Genomic DNA, 20,812 nt, shown 5'->3' with positions numbered 1-20,812 from the left:
CCTGAAAAAATAGACATTACTTTACTTGCTTTCTTTTTTTTTCATATTGCACGTATACACCGAATATTTTCAGTAACAATTTTTTCTAGAAAACCCTTCAAGAAGTACTGCAATGAAATCAACTTTAAAAAATTTTCGCTATGGCAATATTCCCTTTTACGAAAATTAGGAAAAAGTTGTAACGCTTTGAAAGTTGTGGGAATGCTTCACGCCCAAAAACAGTTTCTATATATAAAAATTCAATGGAAATTAATGTCTAAAAAAGTAAGTACCAACCTGTAGGCTGTGTCTTATACTGCCAGTCTATATTAGATAACTGTAAATATGCTGACAGAGAAGGTACATCAGAGATTTCATTTTCCTGAGGTCCTGCTTCCAGCAAGAGCACCGTCCAGCCGTGTATCTCGGACAGTCTGCTAGCTACTACAGCGCCCGCAGTCCCGCCACCCACAATCACAAAGTCATACTCAGGTAATAACTGTCTAGTATTCGTTAGTCTAGATTCTGGATCAAGGCTGTCGTATCTGTAGTAGGCAAGTCCCGCAATCAGCATAGGAATCAGCCATATACCTTTATGAAAAAGGATACAAAATTATTGAAAATTAGATATTGCAGTATTATTAATGCTACACTTTTTCCCAGATAAATTGACACATTTTACAGAAAAATGAACAAATTTATTATAGAACACAAGCTTGCCAAGTCGTAACCTCAGTAATAATCCACTGCGCGCCAGTTAATTGTTTGTTTATACTCATATATTTATATAATTTTTGGCGAAACTGACACGGACTTGATGCACATTCTCCATAGAGAAGGAGGACATTCAGGCAGCTATGATTCCGTATTTATATTGTCTATCTAACAAAATACATGACCAAGAGTGTTTTAGTCGCGATTTCATTCATTCGGTACCCGATTTATCAAGTAGACCACTTTCGAAAAGAAAACTCTCCATATCTTTAGCGCTTAACAAAATATAAGAAAACAATTGTAGTCAAAAAGTCCATTGGTAATCTCTTATACTGCAATACTTAAGAAATCCTATCGTACAGAATTCTTTGCATTTTAGTATAATCATAGACCACAGAAATCTCCACAATTGAGAAAAATATCAACATTATAGATGCAACACTACAAGAGGTATAGGAAGAAAAAATTTATTAACATTTCATACTACCAAAAATTTGATAATAGAATGAACAAAACTTTCAGAAATCTATAACTTATTACTAATCTTATAAGAAAATTACATTTTGTTTTCAATTTAGATTTTGAATGGCGTATTTATATATATTAAATATTATTTATATATTATATATTATTTATATATTATATATTATTTATATATTATATATTATTATATATTATTTATATATTATATATTATTTATATATTATATATTATTTATATTTTAAATATTATTAATATATTATATATTATATATTATTTATATATTATATATTATTTATATATTATTAATACATTATATATATAATGTTGGTTGCTCTCTTTATCTAACCTTACTTTACCAGCTGATCAGCCTGGTCAGTTTCCGGCGGCCATCATTAACTCGTTAGTCGTATCTCTTTATTGCCGTGATTTTTTAAGTGAATATTAGTGCGAGTTAAAGTGAAGTTCTATTTCATAAATTGTGTTTAAGTTATACTTAGTGCGTGATATACAGTTTTAGTGCGTATAGTGTTGAGAATTATTTTAAATAGTGTCAAGTGCTATTGGACTGGTGATCTACTGAGATGTTGATGGACTTGGATATACTTTTAACAAGGTAAGATTTTATTATCGATTACTTATTTTAAGTTTCAATTATATTTGTATTATTCATGCTTGCAAATAAAAGGTTATTTTTATCATTCTTGCATGCACAAGGCACAGATATATGAACATAAAGATTACTAACCATTCACATTACCTAAACTTTTAAACTTAATTTCTCGATTTCTGTCGAACAGAATTCTATGCATTTTAGCACTATTATAGACTATAACTGTCTTCACAATTAAGAAAAATATGAACAGAGATATTGACACAACAGAAACAGAGATATTGAAAACCTCAAGTTTACTAATCTTACACAATACCTAAATTTTAAATTAAAATATCTCGATTCCTACTGCAAAGAATCCCATCTAATTTAGCACAATTATAGACAAAAACTATGTACACAATTGAGTGAAATATAATAATTTTAAATGCAATACAAACCGAGATATTTGAACCAAAAGTTTACTAATCTTACATAAGAACTAAACTTTAAATCAAATTGTCTCGATTCCTACCGCAAAGAATTCGATCTAATTTAGCACAATTATAGACAAAAACTATCTACACAATTGAGTGAAATATGATTATTCTAAATGCAATAGAACCATAGATATTTGAACCGAAAGTTTACTAATCTTACACAAGAACTAAACTTTAAATCAAATTATCTCGATTCCTACTGCAAAGAATTCCATCTAATTTAGCACAATTATAGACAAAAACTATCTACACAATTGAGTGAAAATGATTATTCTAAATGCAATAGAACCATAGATATTTGAACCGAAAGTTTACTAATCTAACACTAGACCTAATCTTTGAATCAAAATATCTCGATTCCTACTGCAAAGGATTCCATCTTATTTAACACAATTATAGACAAAAACTATCTACACAATTGAGTGAAATATGATTATTCTAAATGCAATAGAACCATAGATATTTCAACCGAAAGTTAACTAATCCTTCATAAGAACTAAACTTTAAATCAAATTGTCTCGATTCCTACCGCAAAGAATTCGATCTAATTTAGCACAATTATAGACAAAAACTATCTACACAATTGAGTGAAATATGATTATTCTAATATAGATATTTGAACCTAAAGTTTACTAATCTAACACAAGACGTAATCTTTGAATCAAAATATCTCGATTCCTACTGCATAGAATTCCATCTAATTTAACAAAATTCTGGACAAAAACTATGTACACAATTGAGTGAAATATGATTATTCTAAATGCAATACAAACAGAGATATTTGAACCGAAAGTTTACTAATCTTACACAAGACCTAATCTTTGAATCAAAATATCTCGATTCCTACTGCAATGAATTCCATCTAATTTAACAGAATTATAGACAAAAACTATGTACACAATTGAGTGAAATATGATTATTCTAAATGCAATACAAACAGATTTTTGAACCGAAAGTTTACTAATCTTACACAAGACCTAATCTTTAAATCAAATTATCTCGATTTCTACTGCAAGGAATTCTATCTAATTTAGCACAATTATAGACAAAAAACTATCTACACAATTGAGTGAAATATGAACATTCTGCTCACAGTAGAAACAGAGATATTTGAACTGAAAGTTTACTAATCTTACACAAGAACTAAACTTTAAATCAAAATATCTCGATTCCTACTGCAAAGAATTCCATCTAATTTAAAACAATTATAGACAAAACTATGTACACAATTGAGTGAAATATGATTTTTCTATATGCAATACAATCAGATATATTTGAACCGAAAGTTTACTAATCTTACACAAGAACTAAACTTTAAATCAAATTATCTCGATTCCTACTGCAAAGAATTCCATCTAATTTAAAACAGTTATAGACAAAACTATGTACACAATTGAGTGAAATATGATTTTTCTATATGCAATACAATCAGATATATTTGAACCGAAAGTTTACTAATCTTACACAAGAACTAAACTTTAAATCAAAATATCTCGATTCCTACTGCAAAGAATTCCATCTAATTTAAAACAATTATAGACAAAACTATGTACACAATTGAGTGAAATATGATTATTCTATATGCAATACAATCAGATATATTTGAACCGAAAGTTTACTAATCTTACACAAGAACTAAACTTTAAATCAAATTATCTCGATTCCTACTGCAAAGAATTCCATCTAATTTAAAACAATTATAGACAAAACTATGTACACAATTGAGTGAAATATGATTTTTCTATATGCAATACAATCAGATATATTTGAACCGAAAGTTTACTAATCTTACACAAGAACTAAACTTTAAATCAAATTATCTCGATTCCTACTGGAAATAATTCTATCTAATTTAGCACAATTATAGACAAAAACTATCTACACAATTGAGTGAAATGTGATAATTTTAAATTCAATTCAAATATAGATATTTGAACCTAAAGTTTACTAATCTAACACAAGACGTAATCTTTGAATCAAAATATCTCGATTCCTACTGCATAGAATTCCATCTAATTTAACAAAATTCTGGACAAAAACTATGTACACAATTGAGTGAAATATGATTATTCTAAATGCAATACAAATATAGATATTTGAACCTAAAGTTTACTAATCTAACACAAGACGTAATCTTTGAATCAAAATATCTCGATTCCTACTGCATAGAATTCCATCTAATTTAACAAAATTCTGGACAAAAACTATGTACACAATTGAGTGAAATATGATTATTCTAAATGCAATACAAACAGAGATATTTGAACCGAAATTTACTAATCTTACACAAGACCTAATCTTTGAATCAAAATATCTCGATTCCTACTGCAAAGAATTCTATCTAATTTAGCACAATTATAGACAAAAACTATGTACACAATTGAGAGAAATATGATTATTCTAAATGCAATACAAACAGAGATATTTGAACCGAAAGTTTACTAATCTTACACAAGACCTAATCTTTGAATCAAAATATCTCGATTCCTACTGCAAAGAATTCTATCTAATTTAGCACAATTATAGACAAAAACTATGTACACAATTGAGTGAAATATGATTATTCTAAATGCAATACAAACAGAGATATTTGAACCGAAAGTTTACTAATCTTACACAAGACCTAATCTTTGAATCAAAATATCTCGATTCCTACTGCAAAGAATTCTATCTAATTTAGCACAATTATAGACAAAAACTATGTACACAATTGAGTGAAATATGATTATTCTAAATGCAATACAAACAGAGATATTTGAACCGAAAGTTTACTAATCTTACACAAGACCTAATCTTTGAATCAAAATATCTCGATTCCTACTGCAAAGAATTCTATCTAATTTAGCACAATTATAGACAAAAACTATGTACACAATTGAGTGAAATATGATTATTCTAAATGCAATACAAACAGAGATATTTGAACCTAAAGTTTACTAATCTAACACAAGACGTAATCTTTGAATCAAAATATCTCGATTCCTACTGCAAAGAATTCTATCTAATTTAGCACAATTATAGACAAAAACTATGTACACAATTGAGTGAAATATGATTATTCTAAATGCAATACAAACAGAGATATTTGAACCTAAAGTTTACTAATCTAACACAAGACGTAATCTTTGAATCAAAATATCTCGATTCCTACTGCAAAGAATTCCATCTAATTTAAAACAATTATAGACAAAACTATGTACACAATTGAGTGAAATATGATTATTCTATATGCAATACAATCAGATATATTTGAACCGAAAGTTTACTAATCTTACACAAGAACTAAACTTTAAATCAAATTATCTTGATTCCTACTGCAAAGAATTCCATCTAATTTAAAACAATTATAGACAAAACTATGTACACAATTGAGTGAAATATGATTTTTCTATATGCAATACAATCAGATATATTTGAACCGAAAGTTTACTAATCTTACACAAGAACTAAACTTTAAATCAAATTATCTCGATTCCTACTGGAAATAATTCTATCTAATTTAGCACAATTATAGACAAAAACTATCTACACAATTGAGTGAAATGTGATAATTTTAAATTCAATTCAAATATAGATATTTGAACCTAAAGTTTACTAATCTAACACAAGACGTAATCTTTGAATCAAAATATCTCGATTCCTACTGCATAGAATTCCATCTAATTTAACAAAATTCTGGACAAAAACTATGTACACAATTGAGTGAAATATGATTATTCTAAATGCAATACAAACAGAGATATTTGAACCGAAATTTACTAATCTTACACAAGACCTAATCTTTGAATCAAAATATCTCGATTCCTACTGCAAAGAATTCTATCTAATTTAGCACAATTATAGACAAAAACTATGTACACAATTGAGTGAAATATGATTATTCTAAATGCAATACAAACAGAGATATTTGAACCGAAAGTTTACTAATCTTACACAAGACGTAATCTTTGAATCAAAATATCTCGATTCCTACTGCAAAGAATTCTATCTAATTTAGCACAATTATAGACAAAAACTATGTACACAATTGAGTGAAATATGATTATTCTAAATGCAATACAAACAGAGATATTTGAACCTAAAGTTTACTAATCTAACACAAGACGTAATCTTTGAATCAAAATATCTCGATTCCTACTGCAAAGAATTCTATCTAATTTAACAAAATTCTGGACAAAAACTATGTACACAATTGAGTGAAATATGATTATTCTAAATGCAATACAAACAGAGATATTTGAACCGAAAGTTTACTAATCTTACACAAGACCTAATCTTTGAATCAAAATATCTCGATTCCTACTGCAAAGAATTCTATCGAATTTAGCACAATTATAGACAAAAACTATGTACACAATTGAGTGAAATATGATTATTCTAAATGCAATACAAACAGAGATATTTGAACCTAAAGTTTACTAATCTAACACAAGACGTAATCTTTGAATCAAAATATCTCGATTCCTACTGCAAAGAATTCTATCTAATTTAGCACAATTATAGACAAAAACTATGTACACAATTGAGTGAAATATGATTATTCTAAATGCAATACAAACAGAGATATTTGAACCTAAAGTTTACTAATCTAACACAAGACGTAATCTTTGAATCAAAATATCTCGATTCCTACTGCATAGAATTCCATCTAATTTAACAAAATTCTGGACAAAAACTATGTACACATTTGAGTGAAATATGATTATTCTAAATGCAATACAAACAGAGATATTGGAACCTAAAGTTTACTAATCTAACACAAGACGTAATCTTTGAATCAAAATATCTCGATTCCTACTGCATAGAATTCCATCTAATTTAACAAAATTCTGGACAAAAACTATGTACACAATTGAGTGAAATATGATTATTCTAAATGCAATACAAACAGAGATATTTGAACCGAAAGTTTACTAATCTTACACAAGACCTAATCTTTGAATCAAAATATCTCGATTCCTACTGCAAAGAATTCTATCTAATTTAGCACAATTATAGACAAAAACTATGTACACAATTGAGTGAAATATGATTATTCTAAATGCAATACAAACAGAGATATTTGAACCGAAAGTTTACTAATCTTACACAAGACCTAATCTTTGAATCAAAATATCTCGATTCCTACTGCAAAGAATTCTATCTAATTTAGCACAATTATAGACAAAAACTATGTACACAATTGAGTGAAATATGATTATTCTAAATGCAATACAAACAGAGATATTTGAACCGAAAGTTTACTAATCTTACACAAGACCTAATCTTTGAATCAAAATATCTCGATTCCTACTGCAAAGAATTCTATCTAATTTAGCACAATTATAGACAAAAACTATGTACACAATTGAGTGAAATATGATTATTCTAAATGCAATACAAACAGAGATATTTGAACCTAAAGTTTACTAATCTAACACAAGACGTAATCTTTGAATCAAAATATCTCGATTCCTACTGCATAGAATTCCATCTAATTTAACAAAATTCTGGACAAAAACTATGTACACAATTGAGTGAAATATGATTATTCTAAATGCAATACAAACAGAGATATTTGAACCGAAAGTTTACTAATCTTACACAAGACCTAATCTTTGAATCAAAATATCTCGATTCCTACTGCAATGAATTCCATCTAATTTAACAGAATTATAGACAAAAACTATGTACACAATTGAGTGAAATATGATTATTCTAAATGCAATACAAACAGATTTTTGAACCGAAAGTTTACTAATCTTACACAAGACCTAATCTTTAAATCAAATTATCTCGATTTCTACTGCAAGGAATTCTATCTAATTTAGCACAATTATAGACAAAAAACTATCTACACAATTGAGTGAAATATGAACATTCTGCTCACAGTAGAAACAGAGATATTTGAACTGAAAGTTTACTAATCTTACACAAGAACTAAACTTTAAATCAAAATATCTCGATTCCTACTGCAAAGAATTCCATCTAATTTAAAACAATTATAGACAAAACTATGTACACAATTGAGTGAAATATGATTTTTCTATATGCAATACAATCAGATATATTTGAACCGAAAGTTTACTAATCTTACACAAGAACTAAACTTTAAATCAAATTATCTCGATTCCTACTGCAAAGAATTCCATCTAATTTAAAACAGTTATAGACAAAACTATGTACACAATTGAGTGAAATATGATTTTTCTATATGCAATACAATCAGATATATTTGAACCGAAAGTTTACTAATCTTACACAAGAACTAAACTTTAAATCAAAATATCTCGATTCCTACTGCAAAGAATTCCATCTAATTTAAAACAATTATAGACAAAACTATGTACACAATTGAGTGAAATATGATTATTCTATATGCAATACAATCAGATATATTTGAACCGAAAGTTTACTAATCTTACACAAGAACTAAACTTTAAATCAAATTATCTCGATTCCTACTGCAAAGAATTCCATCTAATTTAAAACAATTATAGACAAAACTATGTACACAATTGAGTGAAATATGATTTTTCTATATGCAATACAATCAGATATATTTGAACGGAAAGTTTACTAATCTTACACAAGAACTAAACTTTAAATCAAATTATCTCGATTCCTACTGGAAATAATTCTATCTAATTTAGCACAATTATAGACAAAAACTATCTACACAATTGAGTGAAATGTGATAATTTTAAATTCAATTCAAATATAGATATTTGAACCTAAAGTTTACTAATCTAACACAAGACGTAATCTTTGAATCAAAATATCTCGATTCCTACTGCATAGAATTCCATCTAATTTAACAAAATTCTGGACAAAAACTATGTACACAATTGAGTGAAATATGATTATTCTAAATGCAATACAAATATAGATATTTGAACCTAAAGTTTACTAATCTAACACAAGACGTAATCTTTGAATCAAAATATCTCGATTCCTACTGCATAGAATTCCATCTAATTTAACAAAATTCTGGACAAAAACTATGTACACAATTGAGTGAAATATGATTATTCTAAATGCAATACAAACAGAGATATTTGAACCGAAATTTACTAATCTTACACAAGACCTAATCTTTGAATCAAAATATCTCGATTCCTACTGCAAAGAATTCTATCTAATTTAGCACAATTATAGACAAAAACTATGTACACAATTGAGAGAAATATGATTATTCTAAATGCAATACAAACAGAGATATTTGAACCGAAAGTTTACTAATCTTACACAAGACCTAATCTTTGAATCAAAATATCTCGATTCCTACTGCAAAGAATTCTATCTAATTTAGCACAATTATAGACAAAAACTATGTACACAATTGAGTGAAATATGATTATTCTAAATGCAATACAAACAGAGATATTTGAACCGAAAGTTTACTAATCTTACACAAGACCTAATCTTTGAATCAAAATATCTCGATTCCTACTGCAAAGAATTCTATCTAATTTAGCACAATTATAGACAAAAACTATGTACACAATTGAGTGAAATATGATTATTCTAAATGCAATACAAACAGAGATATTTGAACCGAAAGTTTACTAATCTTACACAAGACCTAATCTTTGAATCAAAATATCTCGATTCCTACTGCAAAGAATTCTATCTAATTTAGCACAATTATAGACAAAAACTATGTACACAATTGAGTGAAATATGATTATTCTAAATGCAATACAAACAGAGATATTTGAACCTAAAGTTTACTAATCTAACACAAGACGTAATCTTTGAATCAAAATATCTCGATTCCTACTGCAAAGAATTCTATCTAATTTAGCACAATTATAGACAAAAACTATGTACACAATTGAGTGAAATATGATTATTCTAAATGCAATACAAACAGAGATATTTGAACCTAAAGTTTACTAATCTAACACAAGACGTAATCTTTGAATCAAAATATCTCGATTCCTACTGCAAAGAATTCCATCTAATTTAAAACAATTATAGACAAAACTATGTACACAATTGAGTGAAATATGATTATTCTATATGCAATACAATCAGATATATTTGAACCGAAAGTTTACTAATCTTACACAAGAACTAAACTTTAAATCAAATTATCTTGATTCCTACTGCAAAGAATTCCATCTAATTTAAAACAATTATAGACAAAACTATGTACACAATTGAGTGAAATATGATTTTTCTATATGCAATACAATCAGATATATTTGAACCGAAAGTTTACTAATCTTACACAAGAACTAAACTTTAAATCAAATTATCTCGATTCCTACTGGAAATAATTCTATCTAATTTAGCACAATTATAGACAAAAACTATCTACACAATTGAGTGAAATGTGATAATTTTAAATTCAATTCAAATATAGATATTTGAACCTAAAGTTTACTAATCTAACACAAGACGTAATCTTTGAATCAAAATATCTCGATTCCTACTGCATAGAATTCCATCTAATTTAACAAAATTCTGGACAAAAACTATGTACACAATTGAGTGAAATATGATTATTCTAAATGCAATACAAACAGAGATATTTGAACCGAAATTTACTAATCTTACACAAGACCTAATCTTTGAATCAAAATATCTCGATTCCTACTGCAAAGAATTCTATCTAATTTAGCACAATTATAGACAAAAACTATGTACACAATTGAGTGAAATATGATTATTCTAAATGCAATACAAACAGAGATATTTGAACCGAAAGTTTACTAATCTTACACAAGACGTAATCTTTGAATCAAAATATCTCGATTCCTACTGCAAAGAATTCTATCTAATTTAGCACAATTATAGACAAAAACTATGTACACTATTGAGTGAAATATGATTATTCTAAATGCAATACAAACAGAGATATTTGAACCTAAAGTTTACTAATCTAACACAAGACGTAATCTTTGAATCAAAATATCTCGATTCCTACTGCAAAGAATTCTATCTAATTTAACAAAATTCTGGACAAAAACTATGTACACAATTGAGTGAAATATGATTATTCTAAATGCAATACAAACAGAGATATTTGAACCGAAAGTTTACTAATCTTACACAAGACCTAATCTTTGAATCAAAATATCTCGATTCCTACTGCAAAGAATTCTATCGAATTTAGCACAATTATAGACAAAAACTATGTACACAATTGAGTGAAATATGATTATTCTAAATGCAATACAAACAGAGATATTTGAACCTAAAGTTTACTAATCTAACACAAGACGTAATCTTTGAATCAAAATATCTCGATTCCTACTGCAAAGAATTCTATCTAATTTAGCACAATTATAGACAAAAACTATGTACACAATTGAGTGAAATATGATTATTCTAAATGCAATACAAACAGAGATATTTGAACCTAAAGTTTACTAATCTAACACAAGACGTAATCTATGAATCAAAATATCTCGATTCCTACTGCATAGAATTCCATCTAATTTAACAAAATTCTGGACAAAAACTATGTACACATTTGAGTGAAATATGATTATTCTAAATGCAATACAAACAGAGATATTGGAACCTAAAGTTTACTAATCTAACACAAGACGTAATCTTTGAATCAAAATATCTCGATTCCTACTGCATAGAATTCCATCTAATTTAACAAAATTCTGGACAAAAACTATGTACACAATTGAGTGAAATATGATTATTCTAAATGCAATACAAACAGAGATATTTGAACCGAAAGTTTACTAATCTTACACAAGACCTAATCTTTGAATCAAAATATCTCGATTCCTACTGCAAAGAATTCTATCTAATTTAGCACAATTATAGACAAAAACTATGTACACAATTGAGTGAAATATGATTATTCTAAATGCAATACAAACAGAGATATTTGAACCGAAAGTTTACTAATCTTACACAAGACCTAATCTTTGAATCAAAATATCTCGATTCCTACTGCAAAGAATTCTATCTAATTTAGCACAATTATAGACAAAAACTATGTACACAATTGAGTGAAATATGATTATTCTAAATGCAATACAAACAGAGATATTTGATCCGAAAGTTTACTAATCTTACACAAGACCTAATCTTTGAATCAAAATATCTCGATTCCTACTGCAAAGAATTCTATCTAATTTAGCACAATTATAGACAAAAACTATGTACACAATTGAGTGAAATATGATTATTCTAAATGCAATACAAACAGAGATATTTGAACCTAAAGTTTACTAATCTAACACAAGACGTAATCTTTGAATCAAAATATCTCGATTCCTACTGCAAAGAATTCTATCTAATTTAGCACAATTATAGACAAAAACTATGTACACAATTGAGTGAAATATGATTATTCTAAATGCAATACAAACAGAGATATTTGAACCTAAAGTTTACTAATCTAACACAAGACGTAATCTTTGAATCAAAATATCTCGATTCCTACTGCAAAGAAATCCATCTAATTTAAAACAATTATAGACAAAACTATGTACACAATTGAGTGAAATATGATTATTCTATATGCAATACAATCAGATATATTTGAACCGAAAGTTTACTAATCTTACACAAGAACTAAACTTTAAATCAAATTATCTCGATTCCTACTGCAAAGAATTCCATCTAATTTAAAACAATTATAGACAAAACTATGTACACAATTGAGTGAAATATGATTTTTCTATATGCAATACAATCAGATATATTTGAACCGAAAGTTTACTAATCTTACACAAGAACTAAACTTTAAATCAAATTATCTCGATTCCTACTGGAAATAATTCTATCTAATTTAGCACAATTATAGACAAAAACTATCTACACAATTGAGTGAAATGTGATAATTTTAAATTCAATTCAAATATAGATATTTGAACCTAAAGTTTACTAATCTAACACAAGACGTAATCTTTGAATCAAAATATCTCGATTCCTACTGCATAGAATTCCATCTAATTTAACAAAATTCTGGACAAAAACTATGTACACAATTGAGTGAAATATGATTATTCTAAATGCAATACAAACAGAGATATTTGAACCGAAATTTACTAATCTTACACAAGACCTAATCTTTGAATCAAAATATCTCGATTCCTACTGCAAAGAATTCTATCTAATTTAGCACAATTATAGACAAAAACTATGTACACAATTGAGTGAAATATGATTATTCTAAATGCAATACAAACATAGATATTTGAACCGAAAGTTTACTAATCTTACACAAGACGTAATCTTTGAATCAAAATATCTCGATTCCTACTGCAAAGAATTCTATCTAATTTAGCACAATTATAGACAAAAACTATGTACACAATTGAGTGAAATATGATTATTCTAAATGCAATACAAACAGAGATATTTGAACCTAAAGTTTACTAATCTAACACAAGACGTAATCTTTGAATCAAAATATCTCGATTCCTACTGCATAGAATTCCATCTAATTTAACAAAATTCTGGACAAAAACTATGTACACAATTGAGTGAAATATGATTATTCTAAATGCAATACAAACAGAGATATTTGAACCGAAATTTACTAATCTTACACAAGACCTAATCTTTGAATCAAAATATCTCGATTCCTACTGCAAAGAATTCTATCTAATTTAGCACAATTATAGACAAAAACTATGTACACAATTGAGTGAAATATGATTATTCTAAATGCAATACAAACAGAGATATTTGAACCGAAAGTTTACTAATCTTACACAAGACCTAATCTTTGAATCAAAATATCTCGATTCCTACTGCAAAGAATTCTATCTAATTTAGCACAATTATAGACAAAAACTATGTACACAATTGAGTGAAATATGATTATTCTAAATGCAATACAAACTGAGATATTTGAACCTAAAGTTTACTAATCTAACACAAGACGTAATCTTTGAATCAAAATATCTCGATTCCTACTGCAAAGAATTCTATCTAATTTAGCACAATTATAGACAAAAACTATGTACACAATTGAGTGAAATATGATTATTCTAAATGCAATACAAACAGAGATATTTGAACCTAAAGTTTACTAATCTAACACAAGACGTAATCTTTGAATCAAAATATCTCGAATCCTACTGCATAGAATTCCATCTAATTTAACAAAATTCTGGACAAAAACTATGTACACAATTGAGTGAAATATGATTATTCTAAATGCAATACAAACAGAGATATTTGAACCGAAATTTACTAATCTTACACAAGACCTAATCTTTGAATCAAAATATCTCGATTCCTACTGCAAAGAATTCTATCTAATTTAGCACAATTATAGACAAAAACTATGTACACAATTGAGTGAAATATGATTATTCTAAATGCAATACAAACAGAGATATTTGTACCGAAATTTTACTAATCTTACACAAGACCTAATCTTTGAATCAAAATATCTCGATTCCTACTGCAAAGAATTCTATCTAATTTAGCACAATTATAGACAAAAAACTATCTACACAATTGAGTGAAATATGAACATTCTGCACACAGTAGAAACAGAGATATTTGAACATAAAATTTACTAGTCTTTCACATTACCTAAACTTTGTCTGTTAATTTCGATTCCCTGTTGAACAGAATTTTATGCATTTTATCACAATTACTACTATCTACACAATTAACAGAAAACAATAATAGATTTTAAAAGCGGTTTTTGAAAAAATAGTTATGAGAATGGCATATTGTTATTTTATCAATTTTCTTATCCCCGTATAATAACTTATTTTGAATATTATGTAAACTATAACTGACCTGTGCCAATGATCGCTAGGCTAGTCTTGATAGCTGTGGTGACTGCGAGCAGTGTAAATATCATACTGGGACATATTGGTGTCTAATATTCGCACTTCTACAGCATCTTTTACAATTACACCGTACACTTCAAATCGGCACATTCATGCGTTTTTGTATTATACAATTTTCCTTTCTTTATCAATTTCCTTCCAATAATGTTTTTTCTTGCTTTACTAAAACAAAACAAAAGAAACTTTATAAACATGAAATGTTTATTTATTTAGTTCTTTCATCATTAGGGTTAGACTCTTTCTGGAGAGTCAGTTTTTACATACATAAATATTGTAAACTAATTGTATTAGCATAGACTATAACATTTAAAAAATAAAGTAAAATATGCATAAAAAAAACAAACACCAGAAACAGGGGAACATTGAAATCGTAGGTAATTCTAATAAGAATAATTTAGTAATAGTAATTTTTTAAATTATGCTAATAAACAACACCTATATATTGAAAAGTTTGTTAATTTATACAAATTATTTAAATGTTTGTGGAGCATTTTGTAAAATTGTTACTAAAAAATCAGTGCTACAGATTAGAACAATATTACCTGAGGAATGAGTTGTAGCCGAAAGCCTGCAAAAATTGTGATATCAATTGAAATTAAAATGAAATAATTCCGTTAAAATACTGATTTAAGAAGGAAGGATTTTATAACCTCCATTAGAAACAAATACAGATTTATACAAAGGACTGTATAAATGAAATGTTCAATCTTTCTATGATTTAAGAAAACAAATACTGCTTACAACTAAAAACAACCTTATTTAATGGACAAAAGAGGGACAGATATTAATAATAATTTTTCGTAAAATATCTATTTCTGCACTAAATATAACTGCAAAATTGAATCATTAACATAGTCTCCTCGGCTTATTGCAATAAATTTATTGTAACCCAATTCTTTGTAAACGTGCATGGCTCATAGCAATGTAATTTGCAGAGCCAATTTAGTGGTAATTTCGATAATTTTTATCTGATACATTCTGATACCATACTCTAATCGAATCGTAATGGCAGGTGTCATTTGCCGAAATTATATTGTATTCTTTACACCGCTCTTCATGAAACTTGAACCGGTCAACAGTGAGACAGTGAGTGATGTAAACCAGGATTAGATGGCTTAAAATAAAACAAGATCTTGCTAGTTTTTAAGAAAATCGCGTACAGAAAAAAAAAGAATCAATTCATTCAAGAAGTTTTCGGTGAGAACCCCTTAGTGCCAGAAACGTCTTGAGATGATCTCCACTGTTCTGTATTGTAAAAAATAGTTATTGTAACCTACGTAAAAGAGACAAGTGAGCTAAATTCATATTTCATATGTCCAGTATATGTTTCCGGTAAAATAATTCCCCAAATTGGGCACTACTTCAGCACTTCCACTTCTAAGTAGTAAGAGAAAGTAATGTTAATAATAGTAGGTTTTCAATTGTTAACTTGAATCATAGTTTCAAGCAAAATAATAAAAATAAAACATGGAAACAATGTTTATTATATATAATGAAATGAACTATTAAAAAAAAATAAGTTGGCACTAAATTAAGGAAGACGAACTGCGTAATAACAGCCGAGTCGTGTGCAGTGAACCGACTGGACATGGTGCTCTACTGCCCACGGTCAGTTACTTTTACGCAACTTGATTCAATATCTCAAATGAAAACAATTGATTTCAGTGAAGTATAACCACAATGATTACAAAATAATATATATAATGGATTGTAAACACTAAATAATAAGTTCTATGACTAGAACAGTCATTTCCTTGAGTAAACCATATTTCCGCTAACTGTTCGTTCGATACTCCGCATCTAAAATATGCAGTAGCTCGAAAGAAATGGTACTCTACTGGATCTAAGGCTGAACTGTGATGAGCACCGGCTTTGCCAGCATCTAAGTTAGTGGAGGCAGCTTTAAAAAGGCACGAGCTTGAAAAGGAGAGGGGAAAGCAAGACAGAATAGAAAGTAACCTTGAAAAGTGAATAACTGATCATTATTGTTTGAATAAATAATCGTAGATGTGGAAATACAATTCTTCTAGGTTCACCCACATAATCAAGGTCTTCGGAGACTGTTGAAAGAACGCACTATTTCGCCGGGAATGCATCTTAAGGAGAACTATAGAGCTTTCAGCAGAGCCCATTTCTCGTCACCAGAAAGGAAGGTTTCATTTTGTTTAAGACTTGGGTGACTACTATGTCTTTTTGTTCTTCACGTTTATATTTCTTTTTCTTCCTTAATTTGTGCCTGAGTTCCAACCCTGCTTCTAGGCCTCTCTAAATGACAAAAACTGTAGAATGAAGATGTATTTTTATTTTGACCCATTTTCACAACAGTAATATGTGCATAGCGTGTGAATTCGTTAAATTTGCACCATTACCATTAGAAGGATGTCAATATTTAAAGAAAAAGTTTCATAATACAATTTTAGGCTCACGATACATTCACCAAAAAAAAAGACGAGGGTGCATGCATGAAGTGATCATTGTCCACATTTGCTCAATTCCAATAACTTAAATAATAGCAGCTGAAGAATGAAACATCTATCTAAACTCATTAGCCGGAGGTAAAACATTTTCAAGGTGATAAGTTCCTAGTAACGTGCACTTCTAAAACGACAATATTAGTTCTCTTACTTCTTATCAGGATCTCAATACTCGAAGCACATTCATTACTTATGTTAATCTGGGTAGTGCAATTGTTTTCACGCACTATTCAAAGTCAGAGCCTAAGGCGGATATTTGGTCATATATAAGTAAAATTTTAGATCCGAATTTAGTTCTGAATTCCAGCAGCCCAGCACTCTTTTTTTCCTTCAATATCAATTAAAGACTTTTATTTTACGTCTGTTAAAAAAATATTTTTGTCGTTTTTATTTTAAATCCATTACTATTAATTTGTATTAAGATCTAACGGGGCAGCTGCCTCAATCTGCTGTCTCTTAAACTATACCCATGATTGTGGGACTGGTATAGTTTAAAAGGAGTTGAACACCATCAACTTCTTCCACTTATTCTTTATCTTTTATTCCTAGTAAGAGGGAATATTTCGATAAGGTCAAATTTTTTCGAAATTTAGTGCGCATATTTTGAGGCCCTTTTGCGGGTATATATTAAGTAAATATCCCAAAAATGAAAAATAAGTAAAGAGAGCTCGTACTAGTTATACCATTTTGGTTCTTTGTTGCTTCCAATTTTAAGGTTTAGGATGTATTCTGTCAACCCCAAATTACAATTTTACTGTTTCTCAAAAATGCGTAAATGCGTTTATTTGAAGTAATATCCCTGGACAAATTCGCGAGTTCTCAGAAAAATAAAAATTTCAACATCTCTCTTAAGTGACTTTTTAGTATGATAAACGGTGTCCCCATGTGTATACTTATTACATACATGTGTATACATATTGATGTTCTTGTTTTAGACTATATTATTAATAATAATAAACAGAAATAATTATTGAATTCAACCCGTTCTTATTTAAAAACTAAAAGCTGTAAATAACTAACCACAGTAATTTATGTAGAGTTTACAAATAAAAATCATAGATGGCAGCACCCACCTATCACACTTCAACATCCCTCCTGTCTTTAAGCACATTGGTAAAATATTTGAAGATTAAAAGGAAAAAACAGTTGCTTATGACTGAATACTGTCAAGTATTGCATTCAGCCTACGATTCGAGCCTCGTCACCCCGCCGCTAGATGGCAAGGGTATTCAGTTTGAGTAGTGGCCATCACCCTTTTAGGAAATATATAACCGAGCAGCAGGTTACCATGCTACGTGTTCGAGTTTACAATCTAGAACTGAAGTGCTGTTTACGTTTCATATTGTTCTCTATCCTTGTATACTTAAAGTGTGTTTAATAAATCGTTACTTTAATGTTTCGTGTCCATTGTTAACACTGAGCATCTGCCCTTAGCCTACTTTTTCATTTATCAAATACATTGTCCAACTACAAATGGGTGTCGCAAAATAAGAATAAAGTAAAATAAAATTGTTACAACTCTTGATTAGCTTTGTAAAACGCGGAATTTTACTTTTGTTGCAGATTTAAAGGTTAAGAAATAATTGCCTAATTCAAATTAAGTTTGGAAGAAATAAAGTACTACTAGAAGAGCGAAAATGCCTTAGAAGACGATTAATTTCAAGCGATAGGACTACAATTGAATTAATTAGGTACATTAACAATCACAATTATACTTATTGGGCTTGTAATCCTACACATTATAGAGAAACATATTTAAGAATTGACCAAAAGTCACGGTTTATTGAACTCTTTTTTTTTCTTATTCTTTTTATAATGAAAAATCTAGTTTATCTTTTAAGTTTTCACAACGTTGTTTTTAAATATGCAGTAATCGCTTGAAATACTCGTAAACAAAGAACATATAGATTCGAAGAAAGTTAGTTGACTGATTAGGGACGGATTAGCTGTGCGGTTAGCGTATTGCATTCCCAACACGGAGATCCCGGGTTCGAATCCAGTTGGTGGCTCTTAGATTTTTATTTCTTCCTAGAAGCTTATTACAGCTCACTTGACCGATAATGGACAATGTTGTCTGTAACGAGAAAACACTGTCTGGAGGCTGGTAGTGTGGGATCTCTTGCTATTGATCAAAATAATGTCATCATCTTATTGCTGGGTGCTACAGCCAATCACTGAGCCCTTAGCCTTCCCAAACTGTTACTGCCATTGCTTTCTGTTTATTGCCATCCATTTTCTTGGTTTGGGGTGCCTTTACTTAATTTATTTCTATAATTTCCCCTCTTTATTCCTCGCTTATCATTCTTGGCGCTTCCTCATTTGCTATTTTGACTATAAGTATCCTGCCCAGCACGGTCTTCAGAATTTAATTGATTTAGTTAATGTTCGGCTCTTGGAACAAATCCATAACCTCAGCGTTTGTTTTTAGCATTGTAGATTATCTTCTAGAGATAATCCACGCTTCAGAACCGTATTTCAGGTCGTTTAAGCGTTTTGTTGAAGAAGAATTTAGGTATTTCACAATGCAAGCTTGTTTTTTATGTGCCAGAAAATAACTTCATAGTTTTACGTGAATTTTATTATTTTTTTAATCACTGTAATTATTTTACTATAACCTACTGCCCCTAGGAGTAACGGTTGTGGATGAGACCTATTTTTCGTAAATGAATTTTAGAATAATCTTTTTTTTAATGACCGTTTCAATTTGATACACATGTAGAGGTTAAAGCAGACCCTGTAAATAGAGTCTGGAGCTGTTAATTTTAAAGTTTTCAATGAGATTAAGTGAACTGAAAGAATTATTGTGTATTTATTCAGTTTTATTTATTGTTGTGAGCTTTTGTAATTTTTGATGCCATGCAATAAAACCAGTGTTATTTACAAAAATCTGGCGTACTTTATCAAAATTGGAACCTACTTGTTGACTAATTGTGACCACCATTTAAAAACTTTATATTAAATGTTATATTTAGCCTCAAATTTACAATATTGTAAAGTTGGTTTTACAATATTATTATGGTTTGTTCAATTTACATTACAATTAATTATATTGGACAGATTTTCATCTAGAAATGGCTACTAATCAGTTAGATGGGTGTGAAGCATGAGTATAATTACTTAGTTGCGCTAATTCTGGTAGATCCATCATATTAATCTCATAATATAGAGTTTTGGCCATCACTTCTTTGGCAATCCATATTTATTTAATCATGTAAAAAGTTAACCTAAAACTCTATTCACAATATTGAATTATCTGGATAATGTTGAAGTTTTGATTTTAAAAGAAAAGACATTTGAGGC

The 20,812-nt window shown here is 28.8% G+C and overlaps 2 protein-coding genes and 1 long non-coding RNA gene across 5 annotated transcripts in view; 2 read left to right on the top strand and 1 right to left on the bottom strand.

Annotated features, from left to right (window-relative positions):
* Flo2 (flotillin-2) overlaps positions 1-20,812 on the top strand; it is a 166,015-nt gene that overhangs the window by 10,172 nt on the left and 135,031 nt on the right. The gene's annotated exons all lie outside the window — the stretch shown is intronic.
* The window catches only part of LOC141461844 (glucose dehydrogenase [FAD, quinone]-like), a 39,178-nt gene that overhangs the window by 7,572 nt on the left and 10,794 nt on the right, over positions 1-20,812 (bottom strand). The window contains exons 1-4 of one of the 3 annotated variants that reach the window (XM_074143237.1): positions 16,316-16,435; positions 15,581-15,606; positions 14,986-15,200; positions 277-570 (exon numbers count right to left, since the gene is read on the bottom strand). In XM_074143237.1, coding sequence (XP_073999338.1) covers positions 277-570; positions 14,986-15,049 — 358 coding nt within the window. In that variant the 5' untranslated portion in view covers positions 15,050-15,200; positions 15,581-15,606; positions 16,316-16,435. Of the gene's footprint in view, positions 1-276; positions 571-14,985; positions 15,201-15,580; positions 15,703-16,315; positions 16,436-20,812 lie in introns of those variants that run through there. The other 2 variants (XM_074143236.1, XM_074143234.1) reach the window with 2 other exon arrangements.
* Positions 127-19,213, top strand: LOC141461847 (uncharacterized). The gene is made up of 3 exons (XR_012463038.1): positions 127-264; positions 367-471; positions 19,076-19,213. It is a non-coding gene; the product is annotated as an uncharacterized lncRNA (long non-coding RNA).

The sequence above is a fragment of the Rhodnius prolixus genome, unplaced genomic scaffold, assembly GCF_049639745.1.
Source record: "Rhodnius prolixus isolate KJV_2025 unplaced genomic scaffold, Rpr scaffold_12, whole genome shotgun sequence".
In the NCBI taxonomy this organism is placed as follows: Eukaryota; Metazoa; Arthropoda; class Insecta; order Hemiptera; family Reduviidae; genus Rhodnius; species Rhodnius prolixus.
This window is presented reverse-complemented; position numbering and strand designations above follow the sequence as displayed.